Here is a 24,029-nt window from a genome sequence, read left to right on the forward strand (position 1 = left end):
ATGAACTTATTAAACATTACCAAATGATTAACAGATCATTATTTAATGTACATTTAAATGCTTAAAAATGTCATAAAACTATCATTTCATATGATCATGCATTTAAAAATGTTTACAATTATAAAAAATAAATAATTTGAAAAAATAATTTATCAAAACAATGCAATATAATCCCCGTATCACACCTCAACAGCAGCCAGTGTTGTGCATTAGCACAAGCTTTTAATCATTGTATAACATCTGTTAAAATCATTTGTAGATTTTCAAGATGTGCAAGTTTAATAACATTTGTTGGCATTTTAATTTACATGAAATGTTAATCATTAGGTAATGTTTAATAAATGTATTAGTAAACATTAACAAGAACATTATTTCACAATCCTAGATATGTGAATATATTTGAACTAATGATTCGTTAAGCATAACATAATGTTTGATAATGATTTATTAATGAAAGTTATAATAAAGTGTTACCTGATACATGTTTAAAGTATTATTTATTCAAGTAGTGTAATTTTATTTACTTTCCCAAATGTTCAGCTATCAACTGCCAGAACACAACTGACAATGAGCATTCATTAAGAACAATAAAAAGACAGGAATGTTTTGGAATTTTCCAGAATTAAAAGTTTTTATTTGTTTTTTATTTTTTACTGCGTCCCTCTTGGTGAAGACAGGGCCAAAGAGAACCATTCTGAAAAAGGAAGAAAAATGTAAAAGATCAGAAAAAAAGTATTTCTTCAATAGTCAAAAAGTGTGAAAGACTATTCTCCTCTCACCTTGTGTTAGACGGCCGCCACATTGGTGCTGGGGACTTTGGCCTGATGAGCCTTCAGCACCGATACTGCTTTATCCACCTGGAATACAAAGTATATTTCTATATATAGAATATTAACCATTGTGCATCAATTAAAAAAAAAATGACACATAGGTTCATAGAGGACAAAAATGTCCATGTCCAAAAAACTGTCATGACAATTTGAAGCTTGGTAGTACAAACTTAAATTTGGTCTCATTTAAAAAAAGACCCTTGGCAGATTAATGTTGAAGTAAAAAAAAAAAAAAAAAAAGGTAAGAAAACGTTGAGCATGAGCAATTTATATATACAAACCACACTCTGACATCCATATACACCCACACTATTATAGCTGCATAATTCATCTAACTGGCTCTATAATACAGCAGAAAACAGGAATATTTTTGATTTATAGGCCAAACCTGAGAAAATTGCAAATGGTAAATAAAAATATAAATAAAAAAGCCTTGCCTTGAAAGCCTATTAACACAACTGCATCATTTTATAGTCAAATGGGATTAAATGGGTTTTAATGGGTTACATTGAGGACATTTATCGTCCTCATTGTAAGGTCCTGAAAGGAACTATTTTTTAGTGTAAAACAGATTTATTAAAGGAAATGAAGATGAAATATTTAAATTTCAATAAAAATACACACCTGTGCCAAAATGTATGCAGTTGACATTAACACAAGCAAAATGATCAAAAAACTAAACTGAAAGAGACAAAAATGCCCATAAGGTCACACGAAGGTAAAAAAAAAAAAAGTTTTGTTTTGGGGATAAAACACATTCATCACATTTCATTATGACTAAAAGCGGTGAGATCACATCACCGCTAAATAACAAAACCAAGGATCCCATGATGACTGACCTTTGACCTCAGGGACTCTGGAGACTCCAGCATGTGCAGCAGCTCAGAGTTGTCCAACTCCAACAGCATTCCGGTGATTTTTCCAGCCAGACTGGGATGCATGTCCTGGATGAGCAGGAACAGACGCTCACCTGTCGCAGAAGAGAGCATGTATGAGATATCCCACTGGAATTCTATTGACTTTTCTAATTTACATAGATTTTAAAATATGCAACTGATATTTTAAAAATACATGTAAAATACAAATATATTTATACTATACTTACAAACTAAAATAAGAAAATAAAATAACATTTTGGTGTGTGTTGGTGTGTGTGTGTGTGTATACTTGGATTTAATGCGCAATTTCTAATTTCAAAATTCAAATGGTTAAGTACTTGAAATATAATTATTATTGTTACTATTACATAACTTTATTATATTTTAAATGATTAAAAAAACATTGCTGTCAAATGAGTAGAACCTAGTGGTTTAAATGATGATAATGGAGATTGGTAAAGACTTAGAATGATAGTGTTTTTACGTATGATGTCTTATTTTTTGCTCAGAAAAAAATAAAATGAAATGGGACACATTCTAATACATGAAAAAAAGCAAAACAGGAAAAAGAGGATAAACTTACCCAACATCTGCTTCTGTTCTTGTGGAGGGACAGCAGCCAACATGGACGCTGTCAGAGGCTGACAAACACATAGACATTAAGAAACACTGTTTTTAAGCAAGATACACAAGCAAACAGTCACTCTGTGACGTCTGGGGCAAAAAGCAAGTACAATTTTAAAAACTCCTCTTCACTTACACATTGTTTCAGAGCAGCTTGACAGTAAATCATGATGTTAATGTTTATGTTAATATCTTCTTCCTCAAAATCACATTTATCAGACTAGAGCTGGACAATAACAGTTACATCTTGCAACAACATAATCAAGCAGTTGAGATTTGCTACATAGAATTAAAAATTGCTTTATGCATACACTGAAATTGCAGAGCTATATATCCAGCTGTATATAAAGAGCTGGGTAAGTTATATTTTGTGACAAAAATAAATTCAGACAGTTGAGACTTACTACATAGGTTGTACGATATTATCGGACTGATATCGGAATCAGCCGATAATGGTTTTAAATGTAAATATCATCATCGGCCCGATATGAAAAATTATGCCGATAAGAGGAATACATTAACTCACATGTGCTCAGTGTGTGCTAGTGATTATATCACGTCAGCAGTGAGGCTCATTCTTGAAGCAAAGTTTTGTCTGAATGATAATAAGATTCATTGTTTTGGATCCCTGCATTTAAAAGGAAAAACACTGTTGGCCTACTAATAAAATGAAAGTGAAATACACAAATAAGATTTAGACGGTGTTTCTGATTAAATAAAGTAGTACTTGATGTCATAAAATCATGAGAATGGTTTGATTTAAAGGTCAGAAGCTATAGCTTACATGAAATAAAAAGAAAATATACTTATATATAATAATTGTATATATACTGATTTATTCATTATCAGTACATAAGTATGAACATTATCAGTATTATCATATGTAATATGTTATATTTTTAAACAAATTATGAGCTCTAATAGGTTTTCAGAATTTTTGCAGCTTTTTTGCTTTAGGCCATCTACCTAGGCCATGTAAAACTTTAAAATAAAATGTTAAGGTTACTACTGCATCTTTCTGAAAAAATAAAATAAAATAAATAAATGCTGCTCTTGATATATAGTTTATTTCTAGTTAAAATAACTTAATTATTGTTTATTTAACTCTAAAAACTAACCAGAATTAAAGGGTCTTATGATGCAATTTCAAGTTTTTCTTTCTCTTCGGAGTGTTACAAGCTGTTCTTGCATTGATAAGATCCCTAAAGTTGCAAAGACTAAAGTCTCAAATCCAAAGAGATATTCTTAATAAAATGAACACACTCGTTTAGTTACTGTGTGACAAGCCAGACCGATTGTCACGAGTCATGCACATCATGTATTCACTCATGCAGTGAGAAATACATCTTGGGGCAAAGACTACATTACACTGAGTGATTACACACCGACATACAAGAGAGAGCTCAGAGCAGCTTACTGGGTTGCCAACCGTTCTGTAAAATACGGAATCGTCCCGTATTTGACACATAAAAGTCTTGTTCTGTATTGAACTGATACGGAACGCACTTTGTTCCGTATTTTTGAGAATCAATTCAGTGCAAATCCATGACAGATACACACATATAGCTTCTAATATATATGTCAGACTATGAATGAAGACATTTGCAGGCAAGAAAGAAAAAAAAAACAACGGTGCGGTAGATAGGCCTACTAATTTCTCCCCGTTTGTCTTTGATCAGCGTAGCATTTTAACATCTTGGAACATCATCAGAGAATGCCCTTTTAATTGGTTGTTTCAATCATTGTGAGTCACGTATCGTAGCAACGATGACGACAAGTGACAACAGCAGGAAATGTAAAAATGACTACCTCCGAGCAGCCGGCAAAAAAGAAAAGAGCACAAAAATATAGAATTGAATGGGAAAATTACTACCTATGGCTGGAATGCGTGAGGGACAATGAATACAAGGCCAATTGTACCATATGCGTCGCATTTCTTCTGTTTGTCACGGCGGAGTGTGTGATATTAAGCAGCACATCATCGCATCAGGCGATAATCAAAGGAGGACCGAGAGGTTTTGGGCACAGGAGGAGCGAGGTCAAGGTTCCTTGTCCGTCAGACTCCAGAGGCTGATATCATGTGGATTTTTAAAACTCAAATATAGTTGATAAGAAAGTGATTATATTAAACGAGTACAGGTTTAGCCTAACATTCCACATACATCTCCCCAGTGTTCCTGTCTCCCGTTCCCTCATAATGTGTCAATCATTTCTGAAGGGTTTCTTAATAAGGTTTCTGGAGGAGGAGATGAAATATATTTATCTAAATGTATCAATTCATTTCCACTATATTCACCAGAAGTCATCATTTCAGGAGTTATTATTAAAAATTTTCTTCCATGGGGGCATGTCACCTGGAGAGAATTCATTTAGTAAATGCTGGTTTTGAGACCATGGACCTGTAGTAACTCATAGCCCCGGGGCCCAGTGAGCTCTTAATGCGGCCCTGCATTACCATACTTCATTACATTACATTAGAAATATATTATTTTCTTGCTTTTACTTGAGGTTAAAGTAATTCAAAGATTTACTTGAGTACAAGAAATTACTTCATTTTTAATATTCTGAAGTATTAAAGGTAAGACAAATAACAACTTTTATTTATGAAATATAGAGCAGTAAAAGCACAATATTATGCTTTTGGGATATAGAGAAGTAAAGTTTTCCTAAGAAAAACCCTCTAATTAATTACAGATACTTCTCAATTTAACTGAGTAAAGTAAAAATACTTCACTACCGTTTGCCTCTGGATTTAAGACAAATAAGAGTTTTTTTTTCACTATAGTCTATTTTTCGTTAGTGAAAAAAAAAAGTCACAATGATGAAAATCATGGCGAAAATTATTTGTCCAAGAAATTAATACAAAACCAGAAATTTGGGGGAGTAAATTAAAAACTTTCCAGTAAAAATGAAGCGAGTACCTGTTGCATGGGCACTTGCGGCGGAGTGAGCATGTGCTGCTGTGCGTTGCAGACTCTAGGTGTGTATTTATACCAAAGCCAATAGAAAGCAAGCCTGCAACCATTCCACTAAACAATATGTTTATATTTAAAAAAATTTAGAGTTAACCATGTAAAAATAAATTGTTTAATAAGAGAAGTCACTGACATTTTGTGGCAGGTGGGATTCACCTTATGGAATTCTCATTCATTCTTATGGTATCAGTAAATGGCATTTGAGTGTCGTGCAACTCTGACTAATAATTAGTGATGTCAAGGCTGTAATGTGATTGATTATTAAGGCTCACGTGACCCAAGTTAGCCGTTACGCTTTCTCCATTATTAAGTAACACAGAGCCTCTCATCTCCTGATATTAAGACAATCTCTGTTTGTACTGCGGCACTCCTCTCACCTGAGCTGTTCCTGTGGCTGCACCTGCGGCGGTGGGACGAGGGCCCATGCCCTGGGACACTGAGGGAAACACAGAGCACAATCTGGATCAGTGAAGTGCAGAAACACACACACACCGGGCCTCATTCTGAAACCTGCGTAAATTCAGAGTAATTTGCACATAAAACAGACCTTTGTCAAAAATATTCTCTGGATTCACAAAGCTTTGTTAACATCAGATCTAATAGTTAAACGTGTATGTTAATGGATTACAGTCATTAGTAAATAGGGCGCTTGTGCACACGCATTCACAATTAGCATAATCCCCACCTATGAATTACAGCTTCGCAAATTTTGTTTCAAGGAATGCCGTGGAATATTCTGGTCTACTTTCTTAGGTTTGGCTCAAGTAAATTGCAAAAAAAGACTAATAGGCCATACGCATAACAATAAATATTCAATAACTAATGAGGACAATGGAAGCAATCAAAATCAACAAAAGAGTATGCAAGTGCTATAACAAGTCTCAGCCTAATGCAGTACATGTAGCAAGGTTTTTATATAATAAATATATATATATATATACAGAGCACGCTAGTGTTAGAGGCCTTTTTGCTTTTGTTAATTGTATAATAAATAAAAGGAAAACAAATAGATAAAATACAAAAAGAATAGAGAAGCTGGTGTTATTTTTTTTATTTGTATTTGTATTTTAAGAAAACAAGCAGTTAGTAAATTAATAGAGTGCAAGTCTAAAAAGAGATGTGGTTGGTCGCTATTTGTCCCACTCGTCCTCTATTTACGGCTGGGTAAATATTGACAGTAATGAGCACTGAGTTTTAGATTTATCAACTGAGCTGATAAAAATAATAATAATAAAAAAAATAGGGCAAGGGCAAATTAACTTATGGCAGTGCATCATAATTCTGTGTCATTAGTTTGCCAAAAATAACATTTTGTAGGGTGTACATTTCTTTTGTACAGACTAACATTTTGAAAATACAAACATTTTCATGAATTCAAAGGTTTACGTCTGAACGGCTTTACGAACTATTTACAAAATGTAATGTGTTTCATGAATGAGGCCCATTGTATGCAGAGACTTTATGAACTACTTTACTTCTAAAATCGATACTATTAGAGATAAAATTGCAACCATTCAGCTGTCAGATACAGTATCGCATCAGACAGTGCACTATAGACCCCCTGAGGAACCCTGTACCATCTAAGCTCCTAAAAGAGGTGCTTCCAGAAGTCATAGATCCTCTTCTGACTATTATTAATTCCTCATTGTCATTAGGATATGTCCCCAAAACCTTCAAACTGGCTGTTATTAAGCCTCTCATCAAAAAACCACAGCTTGACCCCAAAGAACTAGTTAATTATAGACCAATCTCGAATCTCCCTTTTCTGTCCAAGATACTAGAAAAGGTGGTATCCTCACAATTTTATTCCTTCTTGGAGAAAAATGGTATATGTGAGGATTTCCAGTCAGGATTTAGACCGTATCATAGTACTGAGACTGCTCTCCTTAGAGTTACAAATGATCTGCTCTTATCATCTGATCGTGGGTGTATCTCTCTATTAGTTTTATTGGATCTTAGTGCTGCGTTTGACACAATTGACCACAACATTCTTTTGCATAGACTTGAACACTTTGTTGGCATCAGTGGAAGTGCATTAGCATGGTTTAAATCGTACTTATATGACCGCCATCAGTTCGTAGCAGTGAATGAAGATGTATCCTATCGATCACAAGTGCAGTACGGAGTACCTCAAGGCTCAGTACTAGGGCCGCTACTCTTCACGCTTTATATGTTACCCTTGGGAGATATCATCAGGAAACATGGTGTTAGCTTTCACTGTTATGCTGATGATACTCAACTCTATATTTCTTCGCAGCCCGGTGAAACACACCAATTTGAAGAACTAATGGATTGCATAGTCGATATAAAAAACTGGATGACAAGTAATTTCTTACTGCTAAATTCTGAAAAAACAGAGGTGTTAATTATAGGACCTAAAAACTCCGCTTGTAATAACCTAGAACACTGTCTAAGACTTGATGGTTGCTCTGTCAATTCTTCGTCATCAGTTAGGAACCTAGGTGTGCTATTTGATCGCAATCTTTCCTTAGAAAGCCACGTTTCTAGCATTTGTAAAACTGCTTTTTTCCATCTAAAAATATATATCTAAATTACGGCCTATGCTCTCAATGTCAAATGCAGAAATGTTAATCCATGCTTTTATGACCTCAAGGTTAGATTATTGTAATGCTTTATTGGGTGGTTGTTCTGCACGCTTAGTAAACAAACTACAGCTACTCCAAAATGCAGCAGCAAGAGTTCTTACTAGAACCAGGAAGTATGACCATATTAGCCCGGTCCTGTCAACACTGCACTGGCTCCCTATCAAGCATCGTATAGATTTTAAAATATTGCTTATTACCTATAAAGCCCTGAATGGTTTAGCACCTCAGTATTTGAATGGCTCCTTTTACATTATAATCCGCTACGTCCGCTACGTTCTCAAAACTCAGGCAATTTGATAATACCTAGAATATCAAAATCAACTGCGGGCGGCAGATCCTTTTCCTATTTGGCGCCTAAACTCTGGAATAACCTACCTAACATTGTTCGGGAGGCAGACACACTCTTGCAGTTTAAATCTAGATTAAAGACCCATCTCTTTAACCTGGCATACACATAACATACTAATATGCTTTTATTATCCAAATCCGTTAAAGGATTTTTAGGCTGCATTAATTAGGTAAACCGGAACCGGAAACACTTCCCATAACACCCTATGTACTTGCTACATCATTAGAAGAATGGCATCTACGCTAATATTTGTCTGTTTCTCTTTTGTTCCGAGGTCACCGTGGCCACCAGATCCACATGATGTGCTGGACACAGCACTGTTACAGCAACTTTGTTGCTATTAAATGACATTATAAATGCATTGGACAAAAAGCAACATTGTGCTGCCTTATTTGTGGATCTGTCCAAGGCATTTGACTCTGTTGACCATGAGTTATTGCTAAATAGATTACGTAATATTGGAATAGGAAACACAGCTATTAATTGGTTCAAAAATTATCTTACAGAACGAACGCAATGTGTTTCTATAGATGGTCTTAAATCAGACTTTTTAGAGATTTCCAAGGGTGTTCCTCAAGGTTCGATTTTAGCCCCTATTTTATTTTCTATATTTATAAATAATATTGGAAAGGATGTGCAAACTGCTAAACTGCACCTTTACGCAGATGATACTGTGATATATTCAGTTGCCCCTTCATTGAGCCAAGCCATAAATTACCTTCAATTAGCCTTTAAAGAGCTCCAAGTCTCACTACATGGCCTTAAGTTAGTGCTAAATACTAAGAAAACCAAATTTATGACGTTTTCAAGGGCTCGTTCCCAATCCCCAGATAATATAACTATTAACACACTAAATGGGGACTTAATTGAAAATGTTACATCATATAAGTATTTAGGTTTTTGGCTGGACAACAAACTTTCTTTTAAAGTTCATGTTGAAAAGCTTGTAAAAAAAACTGAAAGTAAGACTGGGTTTTTTTTTAGGAATAAGGCTTGTTTTAACCTGTTAGATAGAAAAAAACTTGTGCAGGCTACCTTTTTGAGTGTTTTGGACTATGGTGATGTTGTCTACATGCATGCTGCCTCTAGTACTCTCCACTTTTTAGATTCTGTGTATCACAGTGCTCTGCGCTTTATAACTAACTCTGGTTCCCGTACTCATCATTGTACGTTGTATGAACTGATTGGTTGGCCGTCACTAAGTTTACGTAGACAACTTCATTTTCATATTTTTCTATACAAGGCCATGTTAGGTAAACTGCCGACATATTTAAGTAATCTTCTTAAGAAGAATTCCAGCAGTTTTCATCTCCGTTCCACCAGGTGGCTCTCTTACCAGGTTCCAAGGGTTTTTACTGAGCTGGGGAGGAAAGCCTTCTCTTACTTTGCACCATGGTCTTGGAATAATCTGCAAAACTTGCTACATCTAAATGTTTTAGTCCCATTAAATGAATTCAAGACCATGTTAAAATGCCATATAACTCAAAAATGTAACTGCCATATGTGACCTGTTCCTTTTTATGTGATGCTTGTTTGGTTGTTTTGACTATGTTGTATTTGTATTTAAATTGTAACTGGTGTGCCGTCTTGGCCAGGTCTCCCTCGAAAAAGAGATTCTATCTCAAGGGACTTCCTGGTTAAATAAAGGTTAAATAAATAAATAAATCCAGTCTGTGTCCAGATCAGAGGGTCACTGCAGTCACCCGGATCCAGTACGTGTCCAGACCAGATGCTGGATCAGCAGCAAGAAAGGACCTCTACATCCCTGAAAGACAGCGGAGACCAGGACAACTAGAGCCCCAGATACAGATCCGTGTAAAGACCTTGTCTCAGAGGAGCACCAGGACAAGACCACAGGAAACAGATGATTCTTCTGCACAATCTGACTTTGCTGCAGCCTGGAATTGAACTACTGGTTTCGTCTGGTCAGAGGAGAACTGGCCCCCAAACTGAGCCTGGTTTCTCCCAAGGTTTTTTTCTCCATTCTGTCACCGATGGAGTTTCGGTTCCTTGCCGCTGTCGCCTCTGGCTTGCTTAGTTGGGGACACTTCATCTACAGCGATATCGTTGACTTGATTGCAAATAAATGCACAGACACTATTTAATTGAACAGAGATGACCAGAGGTGGGTAGTAACGAGTTACATTTACTTCGTTACATTTACTTGAGTAATTTTTTGGGGTAACTAATACTTTTCGGAGTATATTTAAAGATGGGTACTTTATACTCTTACTTGAGTAAACTTTTTGGGGAAAATCTGTACTTTTACTTCGTTACTGTGGGCGACGCTCCTCTCGTTACTTTATCTTAATGCAATAAATGTTATAAATGCTTCAGTTTATTCCAAACGCGCCGTCTACTTTTCTCTGGGCAATGAACGATGCCCATTCGCGAATGATTCATTCTTTTGAGTTAATTCTGTTCAAAGGCTTGATCAAACCAATTGGCAAACCAGAGAATTAGTTCGTGAATCAGTTTGAATGAGTCGTTCAGTTCCCTGCCGCACTGCACTGAATTGAAAGCAAATCTGCAAAGGCTATTATTTGCTAGCGATGGAAATCCTTATTAGATGAACACCGCGTGTGCTGTCTACTGTTCAACAGGTAATAACTTGGGCTATATTCGATCAACAGTACACGATACCACTGTGACATTAGTTTGTGTTCAGATGAGTCATCGCTAAAATGCCGGTGCTTCCTTCACTCGCTCACTGACTGAATACCTCTTTCTGGCGAATTCTCTCGTCAGAAACAACAAAGTGCAGATGTGTGTACGAATCTTTAATTAAGATATTGATTTCACAGTGTTAACAGTTTCAGTGATTTTAATGGAAGTTTCTGAGAGTGATTGAACTCTAGACTGTGAGTGAAAATGATCTTTGATAATGTATATGTTATTTGCTCTCTTTCAGAACAATGAAAGATGTAGCAATATTTATATCACATTAACTTTCAATGTTAAATTCACATTTAATATAAAGTCAGTCGTATTAAAAATATGTTATGGCATGACACCTAAATCTGTTACTTAAGTAAACAGACAGGGTTTTATAATAAATTACATAAATTGGAGTAAAGGCTGATGAAATATATACATTTATACACGCACACATACATTACATACATTTTATCTATATATCTTAATAAAAATAGGCTCAGTATATATGACCCAAAGTAACTAGTAACTAACTACTTGAGTAGATTTTTTATCCTATACCTTTTACTCTTACTCAAGTAACTATTCAAGACTAGTACTTTTACTTTTACTTGAGTAAATATTTCTAGAAGTACTTTTACTTTTACTTGAGTACAGTTTTTGGGTACTCTACCCACCTCTGGAGATGACATAACTGAATTCAATGATGAACTGCCTTTAACTATCATTTTTTCATTATTGACACTGTTTTCCTAATGAATGTAGTTCAGTTGCTTTGACGCAATGTATTTTGTTTAAAGCGCTATATAAATAAAGGTGACTTTGACTTTGACTTTGACAAAATAAAAATAACATCTTGTTGCAACATTTGACAAAAATCAAGATTTAATATATTTGGTCAAAATATTATAATCACCATTTTATAAAACATAACGCTAGCAGCTGCCATCTTGGCCAGGAAGCCAAGATGGCAGCAAGGTTCAAGGCTCACCCATGCGCTGGGGCGCGGTCACCTGTGGCACCTGGAAGGCGGGACGCATGCCACTGAAGGTTTGCGGACAGGGCAACGAGGGCCTGATGGTATTGGGCATGGCCTGCAAATCTGGAACGGAGATGAGAAACAGAGCAGTGAAATGAAGAGCTTTGGTGGTCTTTGCAAGTGTGTGAGCCGATGTGGGCGGGGCTATGGGTGTTTGGGCGGAGACTCACACTGAGGTTGGACACCCTGAGTGGCCCAGCGAGGACTGGGTCGGAGCTGGGCGATCTGACTGGGGGTATAGTAAGCAGCAGGATTCTGAGCCTGTCAATCAAACAAAGAGAGAGAAACACAACCAGTTATGAGTTAAATGTAAATTGTGCAATGTAAACTGCAAGTTTTATGAAGGCCAATTTACATTACATTTAGTCACTTAGCACATGCTTTTATCCAAAACGACTAAAAGTTGAGGACAATGGAAGCAATCAAAACCAACAAAAGAGCATTTAAAAGGGTCATTTGATGTTGCTAAAAATAATTTGGTGATTTGGTGTAATGAAATGTGTTTATGGGCTTTAAGGTAAAAAAAAAACCACATTATTTTCCACATACTGTACATCATTGTTTTTCCTCTATGCCTTCTGAAATGCGTTGATTTTTACAAAGCTCATCGGTATGAAAAGCAAGGCATGCTGTGATTGGCCAGCTATCCAGCGTGTTGTGATTGGCCGAATGCCTCAAGCGTGTGATGGAAATGTTACGCCTCCTAACATATTGAGATGCCCTGTCTGGCTGGAGCAACGATACCTATAAACATAAAACCCATCATAAACATGATATAAACCTGATTTCTAATCGTGTCCTCTTTTGGAAGGCCAAACAGAGTAGTTTCACTTTCTCAACGAAATACAAGAGTGAACGGATACTAGAGGCCTAGAGTGACCAGAGGCGGGTGGCCTTGAGAACAGCGTGGCCGGCGGATTCTACAAAAGAGCATCCGTTGGGTTTCCGGCAAACACGTTATGTCCCCAGGGCTGAACTCCACTTCATCTACTAAAAAAGCCGATCCAGCAATCCACAGTGCAAAGTTGATGTATTTCCTCAGCGACCAGCACGGATCAGCTCCCGGCATGATGAAGCGGATATCATCCTCTTTTGGAAGGACAAACAAAGTAGTTTCGCTTTCACAGTGAAACACACAGCGTCTATACGACATGGCGGCGGTAACAATACTACAATGAGAATAAAAGGTACGCCTTCTTTCTTAGCATGAACATCTGGGCGGTGTTATGCAAATCTTCCCACATAGTGACGTAGAGATGTGGGTGCGTGTAAGAACGAGCTGCATCATGGATTTGAGGCTTTAGTCTTTGCAACTTTACAGATCTTCCTTATGCACCAAGAGCTTCTAACATTCTAACAGGTTCTAACATATGTGACCCATCACGGAAATCAGTGACACAAGTCGGCAGCACAACTTAAGAGCAAAATGAGAAAGAAGCGTTTTTTTTTCAAAATTTGTGATTTTCGTTTTTTTGCAGAATCTGTTAGTTGAGATCACAAAGATGCCTCTCTGTATTTCAGATAGCAGTATTGGTATATTTAAAAGCGTACATTTTGAGGTTAAAATCGGCTTGTTTTTCAGAGCACGCAGTAGGGGCGTGTCATTGTCTGTGTATTTCCATACTGTATAAGCCACTTTTGTTTCTTTTGTTATTGCCCCCGCCCTCCAAGGGAAGCGTGGCTACTTATTATGCAGCGCTATGGCCGGCTCTAGCTGATATCAAAATTAAATGAAGATGGACGCCGCAAAGTTTATCGCAGACGAGAATGTATCGGACTGGCATCAGACGAGTTGGACCGTAAGATATCAGAGGCTATATTGATAGTAACATTTGATGGGGATAAAGACAGAGAAATGGGGAAAATCCGTAACTTTGACTGTAAATGCTACACAAGGAGAAAAGAGAACTCTGCATGGGAGACAGTCCTGTAGCCAGAAGCTTTCTCCAGACATTATGTACAATATACGGCTGGATTCTTTAGCTGTGGAAAAAGAGTGGCAGTACATGCGAATTACTGGACATTTAGACAAACAGATGCACAGTGCAAACTTTGGAGACGGTTACTTATTTCATTGGAGGCAACGAGATCTGCAAGAATACTTTTCTGTTTCTTATGGGGTGAGTTTCCATAAACATCAAAGTTTGTCATTTTGTGTTCATTCTATGAACACGTACACGTTATCTCATGTTTAGTCCATGTTTAGACCTTACATTAGTTACTTGCATTTACGTGTTATGTTAAGTGTTTCCTGTGTGAAGTAATTTTTTGTTGTACGTTGCCATGATGTTCACGCGCACACAAAACTAGTACGGTACCTCAGTGTTTCACAGACACACTATCAGATCATTTTAGAATTACAGTATAGGATGTACCGAATATTCTACATTTTTATGCAATGTTATCTACAATGCACAAGTTCAAATAGAGTTTTGACAAAAAAGGTTTTATAAAAAGATAAAACTCACATATTTCAGCCTCTTAATCATTTTTATAAAAGTCAAAAAAGATAAATTACTAACATTACAATGCACATTATCCTTTATTATTAATAGTATGCAGTCCGATTTTTCCAGTTGCGTAAGTCGTTGCTATGCAAACATGCAGCTTTACAGGGGGTATGGCTTTTCTAAATGAGATGTACATGAGCTCTATTGTCACTCCCAGCACTGAGAACAGGTGAGAACTGCACAACCTTTTAGAGGCCATTTTCTTACTTTTGAGCCTTTTTGAGTGCCTACCTTCAAATGACCACAACTTCTCCAAATATTATCAGATTTCCATGTGTTACACAACGTTGGAAAGCTTGGAGACTACACTTTCAGAATCTGCGAATAACTCAAAATGCCCCAGAACCTACTTGTGTCCCTACTTTCCGTGATTGGTCACATGTCCTTATAAAGTACATGTAGCAATGTTTTAATTATATGATACAAATAAAACAGATATAATAGAAAAAGAATAGAGCAAGCTAGTGTTAGGCCTTTTTTGCTTGTGTTATTTTTTTAATAAATAAAAAGAACACAGAATACAAAAAAAGATTAGAAAAGCTAATGTTTTTTTTTTTTAAGAAAAAATTCTAAACATGTGACTCTCTTGTCTCATGCTTTCTGTGTGAATGGCTTGGTTTCAGTTTGACGTAAACATCATCTTCTCTGCATTGATGTACTCTTTTTCTTTTTGAATGAACAACGAAGCAAAGCCGCTACAACTGAATAGGCTAAAAAAAAGCATTAAAATTCAACAACACTTAGCGCACATTTAAAATTTGAATGCATCAATTTTGCATTCAAATGTAGATTTTTTATTTTAAATTTGATGAATATTCGAAATTCTATCTTTGGATTTTCACTATTATGAAATTACTATCACTATTGTGGATTTTTGGAAATTACCTTTCATGCTGTATGTAACACAACTCTAAGTGAATGAAAACATCCTGCAAAGTTTTAAATCTGAAAGTGCACCGTGTATAAAGTTATTGTCTGTCAAAAGAAAGAGGCGACTCTGAATCATTGAAACAAGTCATTTTTAAAACAAATCCTAAGCCATTCCATGTTGACGTCAACATGAAGCATTAGCATATTGCCCATTGAGCTAATCGTCTGGGAGTCCTTGAGCAAGTAGGGAAAAATAAATGCATGTTATAAGACAATGAAAGTGTTTTTTGACCTTGCATGCATGTTAGCCTGTTGCTGTGGACTTCCAAAACTTAAAAAGAAGTTTAAACTGATTTTTACATTTTATGGGCATTTTTACCTGTATAATGCCATTTTTTTCTAAAAGTGTCCATTACCTTATGAGTCAAATACTTACATTTAATCAGTGAATTAGAATAATAGGACATTTGGGCTGCTACCCAGCAATGAAATCAACACAGAAGCTGCATCTGAAGTGGCATTTAGATGTACACACTGTTAAATACAAGATATGACTGAATTTAGCCTGCAATTACTAATGTGTTAATAATGTTTTGCTATATCAACATAACACGTTGAATACTGATTTTTTTAAAAATGCCACTGTTAATAAGTCATTGCGAGTCATTGTGACTGAACAAAATAATTTAAACGGTAAATTCATTCAGGAAAGAAACACCGTCAGAGACGCAAGACAGTGCTAGGGCTGGGATTATTTTTGTTGTCGAAATACCACAAAAAACAGGAAATATGGTGTCAACATAAGTCTCTTAATTAACTTCATGATTTTAGAACTATTGTAATATATATATGTACACCAAAATGTGATTTTATTTTCTCATTTTTATGTATAGTATACATATATTTGCATTTTACGTGTATTTTTAAAATGTCTGTTGCATATTTTAAAATGTATGTCAATTAGAAAAGTCAATAGAATTCCAATGGAATAATCATGGTAATTTTTGGTTTTCTATTTTAATAAACTTTCAAATATAACTTATTTATTACGACTTTACGTATGAATTTACGACATCATTACTCCTGTCTTCAGTGTCATATGATCCTTTAGAAATCGTTGCAATTTGCTGATTTATTATCAACGTTGGAAACAGTTGCGCTGCTTAATATCCTTTTTGAATCTGTGATACTTTTTTCAGGATTTTTAAAATAAAATTAAACAAAAAAATGCATATTCAAAATACAAATCTTTTCTAACAACTACAGTCTTTACTATCACTTTGTATCAATTTAACACATCCTTGCTAAATAAAACTATTAATTAAAAAATAAAAAATAAAAAAAATAGATGTACTGACCCAAAACTTTTGAATTGTAAGTGTATATCGTTACAAACTATTTATATTTAAAAAAAATGCTGTTCCATTTCACGTTTTATTCATCAAAGAATCCTAGGTTCCAAATATGAAGCAGCATTTTACAATGTTTTCTGAAGGATCATGTTACACTGAAGATTGAAGTAATGATGCTGAAAATTCAGCTTTGATCACAGGAATAAATTACATTTTAAAGTATATTCAAATAGAAACCATTATTTTAAATTCCAACAATATTTCACAATATGACAGTTTTTGCTGTATTTTTAATCAAATAAATGCAGCCTGGATGAGCAAAGAAACTTTTTTAAAAACATTCAAAATCTCACTGATCCCAAACTTTTGATCAGTAGTGTATATCACAAACCCCTACCGAGTGGTGTGAAAGAGGTTTGACCTGTGGAATAGTTCCAGTGAAGTATCTGGATGGTGGCGCTGGCTGGTAGGGCTTGAAAACATATTTGGGCGCGCATTTGACGCTGACCATGCTCTGCATGTGCTGGCTGGTGAGATTTGCTTGACAGCTCATTGTACCTGCATACTGCTGTATCGACTTTAGCTCTGTAGAGACTAATGACAATAAAATATCATCAGATCTTAAGCTTATATTTAAGAATTGAGAACAATATCATGTTTCTATCTAATAAGTGAGTGTAATGATGTACCAGTTATGGTGAGTTTCTCATCTATAGTGTCCTTCAATTGAGTCAGATCTCTCCTCAGAGTCTCCAGACTCTCATCAGTCGTCATGCTGATCTCAGGCCAGTTCCTGGTGTTTCTAGGGCTGCACAGGGATGAGTGAATCTACAGCAGGAGAGAGGAGAAATCCTTCAGCACGGGGATTGTTATGGTGTCATATCCTGCATTATCATTGATCAGAGAGATAATGTTGACTGACCTGTAGGAGGTGGAGGTGATCATCAGTGTATGAGAGCTGCTCCAGCTCAGTGTTTCTCATCTTTAGCTCAGTGATCTCCTGCTGCAGCTCTTCAATCAGCTCTTGCTCCTGTTTCTCTGCTTCATTTTGCTGCTCCTTCATCATCTCCAGCAGTTCCGTATAAAATCTCTGAGGAAAAAAAAAAGTGTCATTATTAACATCACTATCAATATTAATCCCTCAACTGAAGTATAAACTTCATATCACCTCAGTGTGATAGGTGCAGGATGGCATAAGGGACATTAATTTAGCTTTTGCTGTATTTTGTATGATTTCTGGTCAAATATCTTTTTAATTGTTTCTGGAAAGGTAATAACTGGACTTTATTATTCTAATACGGTTGTTTTAGTGAGCTTAGTTCACCAAACAGATTTGTAATGATGGTATATATTCTGTAAACCCATTCTTTTTTTCCCATATATTTGTTTTCCTCTATTTGTAAATTATTGGGTTTATAGGGTGTTTTTTTATTTTTATAAAAAAAAAAATTTATGGCTCCTGTGGACCATCAGACTCAGCTACGTGATTCAGCTCACCCAGCTTCCCCCCAATTTCATGGGCATCTGGTTCACTTCAGTCAAGGCTGTCAATGCCACTGTCTTGCGTGTGGAAATCGCAGTCCTGTTGGCAAAGGATGCGATAGCGTTGGTCCCTCCAGCCGATTTTATAGCCCTTACTTCATTGTGCCCTCTGCGAGTTTTGAACCATGTGCTTTACAAGCTGCCGTTCAAGATGTTGACGCAAAAACTCTTTTTCGGGTGCATCTGTACCCAAGATTGGTTCGCATCAACTGACCTGAAGGACGCGTACATTCATGTCTCAATCCTACCATGGTGCAGTCCATTCCTGCGGTTTGCCTTCCAGGTTCGGTCATATCAGTACAAGGTCCTTCCATTCGGGCTGTCTCTGTTGCCTCGTATCTTCACCAAAGTCGTGGAGGCAGCCCATGTTCCTTCAAGAGAATGGGGTGTGCATTCTCAACTTTGATGAATGGCTCATACTCACACAGTCTCGCTATCAGTTGTGTACCTGTTGGGTCTCACCCTTGCCCGCCTTCAGCTCGTGGTCAGATCCCTCATTTTTCAAGGGTGCCCCTGAAATAGGTATCCAGGCATGCTGTGGTATGTACGGATGTCTTGGCAACCAGCTGGGGGGCCACATACAAACGGGCACACAGTCTCAGGGGTTTGGACGGGTCCCCAACTGCATTGGCTTATAAATTGCCTCGAGTTGCTAGCAGTAGGCCTTGCCGTGAGCCACCTCAGATGGCACCTTTGGGGGAGGGAGGTTCTGGTCCACATTGACAACACTGTGACCATTGCGTATATCAACCGGCAAGGTCGCGTGTCGCAACTTGCCCGCCACCTCCTCCTGTGGAGTCAGAAGCATCTGAGTCGGTGTTGTGCCATCCACATCCTGGGAGTGTTTAATCAGCCCAAGGTTCCTACCACTCCCTTTAGGGACCAGGTGGTGAACCTGCAAGTGCTGCCCTTTGAGGAGGCAGACCGAGCCCTAGCTTTGCTCTGTCCTGTGCGTGCATTGCGACAGTATGTGGATAGAACTCAGGACCTTAGAACAACTCTTTTTCTGTTACAGTGGACAGCAGAACAGAAAAGCAGTCTCAATTGATTGCCCACTGTTTAGTGAATGCCATCACCTTGGCCTGCGAAGCACAAGGTGTGCCCTTCCTGCTCAGGCTGTGTGCTCACTCCACCTGGGGTGTCACATCATCCTGGGTGCTGGTTCGTTGTGCCTAATTAGCAGACATTTGTAGAGCTGCGGGATGGGCGACTCCTAGCCCATATGCTAGGTTCTAAGAAGGAGGGAACGGAGACTTCACGTCCTGTAGCCACAGTTGATGTACCACTGCTGATCTGCTGGGTCACCGGCTCGGCTCCTCAGTAAAACATAAATTAATGCAGTGTATCTGCTGCCTCTTACACTAACGAGGTGATGAGGGGCAGCTGGATGCAATAAACGCATGCCAATGTGCATTTGCTCATTTTGTTTACACTGGAAGTGGATTGGCCACTCTGGCGAGAACCGAAGTGACGTCTCCGTTCCCTCGTTCAGGGAATGAGATGATCTTTAGAAGAACCTGATAAGAGCTTCCAGTTCAAGTAATAATCTCATGAAGAATCTTCATTCTCTACATGCATCTGGATCACTGATTTTAAACAATGCCAGTCTTTGTTCTTTTCTTACTCTCTCCTTACTTGTTATCTTTGTGTATGTATGTGTTTTGCTTAGTTTAGTAGTATGTAAGTAATACTATTGTTCATTATTGTGTTTGCTGCTCACAATTCGAACGTTGATCTTGCTTCATGCTACAGTAAGTTACTGCTAGCACTGTGTACAGTAGGAAAGCTAATATTTCTTGGTCAGAAAGAGAACCTTCCCTAGAGTTGATAAATTATTATACTGTCTGCTCTGTGGATGAACAAACTAAATAATTGTAACATTAATTCTGCTATAAATAATTCTGAAAGGCATTATAATTAATTATACACATTTCCCCTTTGAGATAATTTACTGCAAAGCACAGACAAGCTGAGTGACAAACAGTGAAAAATCTGGACTTTATATAAGGACACTTGTAAAGATGCAACTAAATTATGTATAACGTGTAATTTTAATTATTTAAACTTACTTTTCTGACTTCTGCTGAGTGTTTGATGTCTTGAATTTTCTTGATTCTGTTCTGGATCATCTGCTGCATGTCTTTCTGTGTCTTCATCAGTTCAGTCTATAGAGAGAACAACACAGACACATTTATCATTACACAGATTTACTGTCTTCTGAGGCAATGTACAATGTAAAAATTAAATCTTTCACAAGATGAAAAAAATATTCTTCATGATATGAGCCTTATAAAATCAGTTTTGTTAGTAAATTTTACCTTCTTCTTTTCACTGTCCTCTTCTATAGCAACAGTGTTGTGGTTCTTGTGGTCTGTCACAGTGCAGATTGAACACACACATGTCTGATCATCTCTACAGAACAGATCCAGAGGTCTATCATGTTTCTGACATATATAGTCCTCCAGATTACTCACAGGATCCATCAGTTTGTGTTTCTTCAAACCTGCCACTCTCAAATGAGGCTCCAGGTGAGTTTCACAGTAAGAGCTCTGACACACCAGACACGACTTCAGCGCTTTCAGCTTTCTTTCCTCACAGATGTCACACAGAACTTCAGTTGTTTTCTCAGGACTTTTCTTCTTACAGTGATCTACAAGCTCTCGGAGTGTGGTATTAATCTTGAGATCAGGCCTTTGCTTGAATGTGTCTTTACAGTATGGACAGCTGCAGGTCTGGCTGTTGTCCCAGCACTTATTCAGACAGATCTTGCAGAAGTTGTGTCCACATGGAGTCGTGACTGGATCAGTGAACACGTCCAGACATATAGAGCACTGAATCTCCTCAGACAGTGAACTCATGGAGGATGACATTGCTGGAAAGAGACATTATTTAGGATAAGTGTGAACTCCTTCAATACTGTTTATGAAGAATCCCATGATGCACCTCATGAACCTGGTTGAATGTAAAGAGTGTTCAGAGACTGTTCATTGATTTCAGTTCTGCATTTAATACTGTAGTCCCCTCCAAGCTGATCTCCAAGCTCAGCAAGCTTGGAATCAGCACACCCATCTGCAACTGGATTTTAGATTTTCTGACTAACAGACCTCAGTCTATTAAGTTAGATAACCTCTCTCTCTCCATAATCACTCTGAACACCGGCGTGCCACAGGATTGCGTACTGAGCCCTTTCTTGTACTCCCTATTCACCCATGACTGCATTCCTGTTTATGGCTCCAACGCAATAATCAAATTTGCAGATGACACCATGGTGGTAGGTCTGATCAAGGATGACGATGAGTCAGCCTACAGGAATGGGTGTGGTGTGTCACCAGCAACCTGGAACTAAACACACAGAAGACAAAGGAGATCATTGTGGACTTCAGGCGGACTAGGAGTCGTGCACACACTCCCATCTACATCAATGGAGCTGAAGGGGACCATGTGTAGAGTTTCAAGTTCCTTGGCATCCACATCTCTGATGACCTCACGTGGTCCCATAACACCTCCACCCTGTTCAAAAAGGCACAGCAGCGCCTTTACTTCTTATGGAGCCTTAAGAAAGTTCACCTGAGTCCCTGGATCCTTGTGGAATTCTACCGCTGTACCATTGAGAGCATACTCACAAACTGCATCTCAGTATGGTACAGCAATTACTCCGCATCTGACTGCAAAGAACTCCAGCGGGTGGTGAAAACTACTCAACGGCACCCAGTTAACTTCCATCGAGAACATTTATCACAAGCGCTGTCTGGGCAGGGCAAGAAACATAATCAAGGATGCATCTCACCCTAACCATGGACTTTTTGCCCTCCTTCCATCCGGTAGGCGTTACAGGAGCCTACACTCTTGCACTAGTAGACTCAGGAAGAGCTTCTTCCCCCGAGGCTGTGACACTTCTGAACTCCACACCACCAATCGAACCTGCACCTGCTTTTTTACTGCACTGGTCACAGTACTTTACATACATGTATTGCACTACTCATATTTTGCACAGACTGCACATTGTTCAAGCTATTACACAAACTGTCTAAAGTTGTTACTGTACAAAGCACAGTAAACTATTTCTATAAAATATCATTGCACTTCTGTTATTTTGCATAGAATACATTGCTTAACAATACTTTTGCACAATCCAACTGCTCAATACTGTATATAGCAACTCCACTGTACATTCTGTAAATCATAGCTTCACTTACTCTGCACTTATATGTATATAAAACACTATATTCTTGCACTTCTGGTTAGATGCTAACTGCATTTCATTAGCTCTGTACTTGTACTCTGCATAATGACAATAAAGTTTAATCTAATCTAATCTAATCTAAAATATAATAGAGAAAAGATACAAATAAAATAAACAGTGCTTTTCATGTTTTTTAGGTAGGTCTTACATTAGTTTTTAGGTACAAAAATTGAATAAAGAAATCAAATGTAACATAACATTGCATATTTTACTTTGTAAATTAAAGACTAATTACAAAAGTTAAAAGCAGTGAGTGATTTTCATGTTGCTGCTGTTTGATTAACACTTAGAAAGTGCTGTCACTTTAAGAGAACGCACTGATCAGTGCACTGATAGCATATGTTCGGCCGACTGTGTCTGCTAGGATACTCACCAAGTCCGGCATTTTGACATAATTTTTGTGTGAATCTGTCCATTCAAACCTAATACTTCAAAGAGAACTTAATATTTGCTTGTGTTCTGAGATGCAGTTTCACGTGCTTTGGATAAGTGCACATGCATACCTTCTCACTGCGCATTCAAGTTCATGTCTTCTGGCTCTTTAACATTTAAACTGGCAAGGCTTAAATGAGTTTAGTTTAAACAAAATAGCATTGTGTGTTGTTCAGGTCTCACCTGCGTTATCAACACGTGATGACGGCATCAATGATAGTTATTCCAGAGTGATTGGTTTGTCCACATATATTTATTTTTCATCTTGTTGTAATGTATTGGGAAGCCAGCATTTGTATCCATAAACAGGAACATCCATTAGCAGAACTCTAACCAACCATATTAAATATGCATTGTCAAATTTAAATTTGAACCGCAGTCCTAGTGCAAGCCGAACCATGTGTGGAGAATGGTACGGTTGGATATTTTACAGAGAACCGTTGCACCACTAACACGCACATCATAATGTTTTAGGCAACCATATAATGACATAAAATATTTTAATTAGATTGAATTTGTATTTAACCTGATCATATTTAATAAAAAAAATACATTTTAAGTTAAAGTATAACACTGCATGTCTACGATTGTTCACACAATGAACAAATTATGCAAACAAAGAATGTCCCAGGTTACGCATTTAACAATGGTTCCCTGAGAATAGGGAACGAGATGCTGCATCCTTTAGAGGGCTCTAGGGGAACACCTCCAGCATGGCCGGTGTCTGAAGCATGAACAAAATAACGACAGTGAACTTGACATTGGCAGGTGGAAGCCTATGACGTAAGCAAATGAGCAACTGCGGGCATAAAGGGCACCTGTAGAATACTTCATCTTTTTTTTTTTGTCTGAGGAGACGCAAGCAGGAATGGCTAAAGCATGGCAATGGGATGCAGCGTCTCATTCCCTATTCTCAGGGAACCATGGTTACATGCATATCCATTTCGAAAGGGAACTCCATGCTGCATCCTCTAGAGGGTGTTAGGGTAACGTTATACCAATGGTGCCATGCTGAAGTATGAGTGCCCAGTTAACAGTTTCCCCAAGTCAAGACTCAAGCAACAGCATCCCTGCTAGCCAAAATGCTAGGCTTTACGGGCATGCTCAAGGTCCAGTCATCATAG

At 37.5% G+C, this 24,029-nt stretch overlaps 2 protein-coding genes across 4 annotated transcripts in view; both read right to left on the bottom strand.

Annotated features, from left to right (window-relative positions):
- Positions 1–24,029, bottom strand: part of LOC132090970 (E3 ubiquitin-protein ligase TRIM39-like) — a 147,204-nt gene that overhangs the window by 121,283 nt on the left and 1,892 nt on the right. The window lies entirely within an intron of this gene.
- LOC132090969 (E3 ubiquitin/ISG15 ligase TRIM25-like) lies at positions 484–21,155 on the bottom strand. The gene is made up of 12 exons (XM_059497756.1): positions 20,549–21,155; positions 20,300–20,395; positions 17,611–17,778; positions 17,378–17,516; positions 17,110–17,282; positions 12,127–12,211; positions 11,909–12,019; positions 5,685–5,743; positions 2,292–2,349; positions 1,670–1,800; positions 780–857; positions 484–694 (listed from the first exon to the last, which is right to left on the bottom strand). The coding sequence occupies exons 1-11, from the start codon at positions 21,098–21,100 to the stop codon at positions 786–788; spliced, it is 1,644 nt and encodes a 547-aa protein (XP_059353739.1). The 5' UTR covers positions 21,101–21,155; the 3' UTR covers positions 484–694; positions 780–785.

Source organism: Carassius carassius, chromosome 17 (assembly GCF_963082965.1).
Source record: "Carassius carassius chromosome 17, fCarCar2.1, whole genome shotgun sequence".
Lineage (NCBI taxonomy): Eukaryota > Metazoa > Chordata > Actinopteri > Cypriniformes > Cyprinidae > Carassius > Carassius carassius.